This window comes from Pundamilia nyererei, unplaced genomic scaffold (genome assembly GCF_000239375.1).
Source record: "Pundamilia nyererei isolate P.nyererei 1_Seehausen unplaced genomic scaffold, PunNye1.0 scaffold00031, whole genome shotgun sequence".
Taxonomy (NCBI): Eukaryota; Metazoa; Chordata; class Actinopteri; order Cichliformes; family Cichlidae; genus Pundamilia; species Pundamilia nyererei.
The window spans coordinates 4,220,410-4,226,989 of NW_005187432.1; the positions used below are offsets into that span (position 1 = coordinate 4,220,410).

At 45.2% G+C, this 6,580-nt stretch overlaps 1 protein-coding gene across 1 annotated transcript in view; it reads right to left on the reverse strand.

Moving 5' to 3' along the window:
- Positions 1–6,461, reverse strand: part of phc3 (polyhomeotic homolog 3 (Drosophila)) — a 24,368-nt gene extending 17,907 nt beyond the window's left edge. The window contains exons 1-11 of the mRNA XM_005729176.1: positions 6,223–6,461; positions 4,907–5,100; positions 3,721–3,876; positions 3,564–3,638; positions 3,316–3,468; positions 3,084–3,173; positions 2,109–2,325; positions 1,265–1,899; positions 1,074–1,179; positions 705–991; positions 31–187 (exon numbers count right to left, since the gene is read on the reverse strand). Of these exons, the coding sequence (XP_005729233.1) occupies positions 31–187; positions 705–991; positions 1,074–1,179; positions 1,265–1,899; positions 2,109–2,325; positions 3,084–3,173; positions 3,316–3,468; positions 3,564–3,638; positions 3,721–3,876; positions 4,907–5,065 (2,035 nt within the window). The 5' untranslated portion in view covers positions 5,066–5,100; positions 6,223–6,461. The remainder of the gene's footprint in view (positions 1–30; positions 188–704; positions 992–1,073; positions 1,180–1,264; positions 1,900–2,108; positions 2,326–3,083; positions 3,174–3,315; positions 3,469–3,563; positions 3,639–3,720; positions 3,877–4,906; positions 5,101–6,222) is intronic.
- Between the last annotated feature and the right edge of the window lie 119 nt (positions 6,462–6,580).

Below are 6,580 nucleotides of genomic sequence, written 5' to 3' on the forward strand. Positions count from 1 at the left end.
CACACACACAAACACGCACACCTCTCTCACCTTCTCCTGTAGGGCCGTCATTTTCCATCTCAGAGTCAGATGAATCTGACTGGTCAGCATCCAGAGGACTGTCGTCTGCTGCATCCCCATTGGTCGGTACGTCCTGGGGTTCTGGAAGGGAAGCCTGCTGCTCCGATAACAGTGATGACCGACCCACCTGCATTGAGTAGCACATTCAAAAATTGAAAACCTTACACCAATTTTTTTAACCCAAATGGCAGAAAAAAAAGAAAAAGAAAAAAGTTTTAATTCACTGAAACAAGGTTTCACACAACTAAGTTCCTCTCACTATAGCCTTAACTAGTTGCATCAAGCTTCCTTGTAAAAAGACACCTTCTGCATAAATGAGCCATGCCAGCAGCTTTGATAAAGTGACAGACATCATTTGTTGACTGTAGAGCATCACCAGTGTTACAATGTAAAGACAGTGATGCACTGTCATATTTCAATTGTCATATTTACATCTGTTTATAATATTAAAATGAGACATTTACTTAAGTTTTAAATGCCTGGAAAAGTTTTATTCCACCTTCCTCTCCTCACCTGCTCCAGAAATATTTTCATTTTGTTTATACACACATAATTAAATAATTGATTAAAGCTGATTTTAAGTGCTTTTGTAGTGCTTCCCATTAATCAGCAGTGAACTTTCTGCACAGGGCACATCCACATACCGGGAACGGCTCCAGGCCCTCTTTGATGACAAAGCCCTCCACGAGGTGTGTGAGGACGTGGGTTGACCTCTTGGGGCTTCCTGGGAGACTTGCAGGGGCAGAAGGAGGCTGGCTGGGGACTTGTGCTGAAGCAGGGAGGAGGGGAGGAGGTAAAGGAGAAGGTGGTGGAGGAGGAGGGTTGTTGGTGCCACTATTGCCGCTATTGTCAGTGGTCGTGAGCTGGGAGGACTCCTCCACTGGAGGACTCCTCCAGTGGCTGGGGGTGATGGAGGATGAACCCGTCACTGCTACACAATAAAAAGCATAAAGAGTGAGGGGTGAGGGGGTCTCATGGAGGCAGGTTATCCTGTTAACTGAATAATTCTGTACCTGAACCATTTTGATTGGGTGGTGTAGCGGTCCCGTCTTGTTCTGAACTTGGAGGATCTTTCCTTTCCTCTGAGCTCAGACTGTTCACGTTGCACTTTTGCCCCAACTGAAAATCAAAACAAAACAAAACCTCATTCAAACCAACTCATAATCTACTCAGGAGCTCTTCAAAGCAGGACGTGCTGACTCACGGGTGCAGTTTCGTTGTGTTTGACTGGATGCACTTTCAGATCAACAGCCACCGTTTGAGGAGGTGGCAGGTTCTGGTAGGGCATCTGGACCAGAGCCTCCGCCACAGGCAGTTCCCGCTCCGTTAGCAGTACCTGTCCTGACTGGACAGCCAAAGCCCGGACTGAGTGCAGGGACACCCTGTGAAGGGAGGCTGGGGGGTTCTGGGGCAGCCTGGGGAGAATGAGAGGAGGAGGAGGAGGTGGAGGCTGCTGGCTCTGTGGGAATGAGGTCCGACGCTGTGGCGCAGCCACCAGAGGAGGTGGCTGAGGCTGAACGGCAGCAGCTGGGACTGAAGTCTGAGGTGATGATGCAAGCATGCTGGTGACTAATGGGGAGGAAGAAGAAGACAGGGCTGGGGGCTCGTTTCGTAGTTGTGAGTAGGTGCTGGAGGCGGTTAGTCTTTTAACCGACAGAGGAAGAGGATTGGAGTGGGTATCTCGGGGTGCTACTCTGAGGGCAATTGGTTGCAACTGTCTGCTGCTGGGAGCCCCTCCTGTGGCCTGCTGGACGATGAGCTGGTGGTGCGCCACCTGCTGGCCTACTGGACAGGACAGCTGCTGCTTGACTAGAGTGTGGGTTTGCACTGGAGGGTAGGCTGCAGAGGGAGCACGAGGAACATAATAACCAGCAGGTGAGCTGTCATTAAAAACTTAACCTGACAAAAAAAGCAAACATCTGCATTACATGAACATCAGTATGCTTGCTGCATGGCTTGTATCAAACCAAAACCAAGTGTCCACCCTAAGTTTGTCTCTGGCCTCTTACACTTGCAGTTATCTCAAACCGTGGAAGACACAAACTCACCTGGGGTTATAATCTGGGGTCCTGACACCAACGAGGTGGCATCAGATGGCGCTGTTTCTGTTGAGCCATCAGTCAGTTGGGTGCTCTTCAGCCCACAGACTGGATTCTTGGACAAAGAGGTGGCTGCAGGCAGGGCCTGGGACTCGGTGGAAGGTTTTAAGATGACGCTGTGGGCTGTAGCCAGAGCTCCCGGCAAATGGGTACGCAGAGCCAGATTCTGCAGCGAGTATTAGAGGTTAACAGTTAGTCTTCGCAGTTATTAAAAGTTTCTGGTCATGGAGTAAAGAGCCAGTGCTGTACTTTGTCCTAACACACTGACATCACGTAAATAAATACAGAAATAGTGGACCTATTCTGCTGTTCCTTATATTATGATCTAAAGTAGCGGTCCCCAACCCCCGAGCCTCGGACCGGTACCGGTCCGTGAGTCGTTTGGTACCGGGCCGCGAGAGTTGAGGCTCGGGTGTGAAATGTATGGTTTTCAGGGTTTTATCGGTTTTCAGTGTTATTATGTTATCATTTTTATAGTTAACTCTGTTTTCCTGGGTCTTTTCACGTGTGTTATGAATAAATCTTCTTTTTTTCGGTACCGGTACTAGTTTTATTTTGTTGTATTTATCCGCGACACCTTAAAGGCCGGTCCGTGAAAATATTGTCGGGCATAAACCGGTCCGTGGCGCAAATAAGGTTGGGGACCGCTGATCTAATTAATGTATGCAATGTTGAAACAAAACAAAAAACACAACCCGCTTTGCTCTTTATGATGTCAAAGAGGGGAGGGATATTCTTAATGATGAGATCAAGAGGGGCAGCAAATCAGAAGAAAGTAACTTTAAAGCTGTGGGCAGTGAGCAAAGCTACTGCAAGAGAGTCCAAGGACAATAACATGGAGCCTGAAATGAGCATAATAGGTCCACTGTATGTTCTGTAACAGCCTGAGGCACATAATTGTGCAGCACTGTGGCAGGATTGTACCTGAGAGGAGGTAGGTAATGAGGAGCAGGAGGTCACAGTGGGGAGGTCTGACTGAATTGCAGCTACTGTGGCTGCAGGAGTTAGAATCAGCTGGCAAGGATAGAAGCAACAGGGAAGCTCAGACGCCATGTTGGTTAAAAATCAGCCATAAAAAGTTGCTCATGCACTCAAAATGGCAACACAGTAAAGCAGCATGAATGCAGCTCGAGATCAAAGATAAAAAGGTTTCTACCATCTGAGTTCGAAGGTACATCTGAGCTTGGTTACAGCTGGCAGGTCTGTTTCCTAGAAGCATGGCCTGCTGAGATATTGTGGCTGCGCTGGCAGTGGATGTCTGAGTTCGACCAATCAGCCTTGCCGTCACTGGAGATGCTGGTAAAGTTATCTGGATGAGGGGCGGCATGATGAGAGCTGTGACAAAAACTAAATATGCTCAGGTGTGTATTTGTGCTCAGAGTGGGAACACACTTAAGCACTTACCGAGTTTTGGGAAACACCCGCAGCCTGAACCAAACTGCCTGTAGAAGAAGAAGGTGACCTCTGACAGACTGAAGCCTGAAAAGCAGTGAGAACACGTTTTACTTTCCATTCTTGATCCTCACACAGACACACAGCACATAGACAGACACCACCCGACCTGCTGGATGGCAGCCAGACTCTGCAGATGTGCGGGATGCTGGTGCTGCTGCAGGGCTGCTGTCTGCAGCATGAAGTGCTGCTGCTGGGCTGCGTACATCTGATGCAAGTACTGGGCCGCCATGCTCTGAGGTCTGTTCATGGCATGTTGGATCACCTGTTGGATCACACGATGTACATTTTCTTCAGACTGGCTAAAAGCCTTACAAGGCTATTTATCTACTTTAACAACAAAATCTAATCACCTGTTCAAATACACTATATTGCCAAATGTATTCACCCGTCTGCCTTCACACACATATGAACTTTAGTGACTCCCATTCTAAATCTATAGGGTTTATTATGATGGGGAATTTTTGGTGATTTTTCCTGAAATGTAGTTGTGAGGTCAGACACTAATGCTGGACAGTCAGATTGCCAGAAGGAGAAGGCTTCTCCACTGCTTCAGAGTCCAGTGGTGGCGTGCTTTACACCACCACATAAGACGCTTTGCATTGTGCTTGGTGATGTAAGACTTGAATGCAGCTGCCATGGAAACCCATTCAATGAAACTCTCTACACACTGCTACTGAGCTGCTCTGAAGGCCGCATGAAGTTTGTGGCCTTCAGAATTTACTGAAGGTCACAAACTTTGTACTATAACCACTAACGGTTGAGTGAGGAATATTTAGTGACGAGGAAATTTCATGAGCCCACTGGGGCTACCTGATCTTGCACAAATGTTTGTAGAAGTAGTCTGGATGCCAGGTGTTGGATTTTATACACCTGTGGCCATGAAAGTGATTACAACAGGTGAATTCAATGATTTGAATGGGTGAGTGAATATTTTTGACAATATAGTGTATATACTATGATGCATAATTACTACTATTGTTTATTCTTTGGACTGTCTCGTAAAAGTAATACCTGATAGCTTGACAAACGACAGTCAATAGACAATTAATATTCAGTATATCAATATGATAAATGCATACTGAGGTCAGTGGTACTGTTCATTACTTGGATCACCTTTAAATCAAGTCCTCTGTGTGCACTTTACAGAAATAGCTTGGACTTTTTGCCTGTCAAGCACACCGTGCGTAGGGACTGTAAGCAGCTTCCTGTCTATTACCCCGACTCTTTACCTGTGAAGTGAAACTAAGACTAAACGAGCCACACACATATCGGTCGCAGGTGCAGTTTATTACCTGGACTGCTTGTCTGTCTGGTGGGATGATGCTGAGGGAGGTAGAGGGCGGCTGGGCGCTGGAACTGGGTGTTGCCATGGTGACGACAGATGATGACGATGCAGTGGTTACTGTCTTACTGGTGTCTGCCTGTCTGTCTCCTGGGCTCCGTCTGTCCATGTCCCAGATTACACACAGAATCAATATCAGGAAATCTGTGGAGATAAAAACAAAAAAAGGACATGCATTAACATGTGCAACTTTCTCTGATTCATGTGTAAATGCTTTCAGTTAAGATGCTTTCACTCCAGGAAAAAAACCCTAACAGACAGGTGCTGGTGTAGAAAAATCATTTTCTATGTGAAAATATTCCCACAATTTTCCGGTTTCTTCCTGTTAAAAGGGACTGTTTCCTTCCCACTGCTGCAAAGTGCTTGCTTTGACAGGTTGCTTGTTTTTTTTGTATTTATTTATTGTTTTTTTGTTTTGTTTTAAATACTGTTGTGTTTTTACCTTATAGCACCAGCGCTTTGAGGTGACTGTTCAGGGTGCGGGACTAGAAAATAAGCCTGAACTGAATATATTTTAACGTGTCAAAACTGAACCCTTCCCTCTTGTCTTTATTTTTTTATGACTTGCAGTGGAGTGACAGGTTTTAAATGACTCCACTTTCTTTTAAGAAAGCCAAATATAATTTTAAATCATTTATGGCAGTTTTACTTCAAGAAACCTTTTAATTAAATTTAAAAAAAAAAAAAACCTCACACAAATAATAGACACCCTACCTCACAGGGAGCTTTGATCTTCTTGAATTAAAAATGAAATAGAATAAAATAAAACCAGGTGAACAAAACTAAACTTGGACTTTTGAAATAGAAACAGAACCCTGACACTTATTAAATTAAGTGAATTTACAATAACAGAACAATAATAACAGTAATATTTAACATTATCACCAAGAAATACTTTTAAGTTTTTAAAATCTTGTGTGAGGTGGGGTGGCACGCACACCTCTGTAATAATTTAAGAGACAACAACAACAACAATAATAATATTAATAATAATACAGTAGCGTGGGTTGTATAAATCACGCCTGTAGCCGCAGAATATTGATTCTTTTTTTTCCTGATTGATCTTCGCTGTAGATTAACGCGTGCAGGATTTCCTCGACAAAAACCCTGAACCATCGGATAATCCTGATATTTAATGTCCAGTCTGTGAACCTTCACAGACTACATCCATCACATCTGGATGACACCCCCCGCCGCTCTGCCCCTCACCGCTCACACTGCGCATTATGCATGCACAACCATCCACCTCTTGTCGGCGATACTTGCCTGGTTTTGGAAGACATGGGCCATCAGGAGCTGACCATACCCCGACACACTGTCCCAGTCATGAAGCCCTCTGATGCGTCAGCGCTGCTTAAAATGGTGATTTAAAAAAATCATGCGGTGTGCTGCGAAGCAGGCAGCATATGATGATAAATTTAAAAAAAGCTTCGGCACAGCACCGCTCGCAGTGCGGGAGGACCCTCCACAGCCACAGAAGAGAGAAGAGGCGATGTCTGACGATCAAACGCTTTTTGTTTTAGAATGAATGTATTTAAATTGTAGGCTCGTGATAAGATGTGTTGTCCCCCTGTTTATCACTAATATCGCTGTCGTGTCACATGACCACGTGGTCTCGTGAATT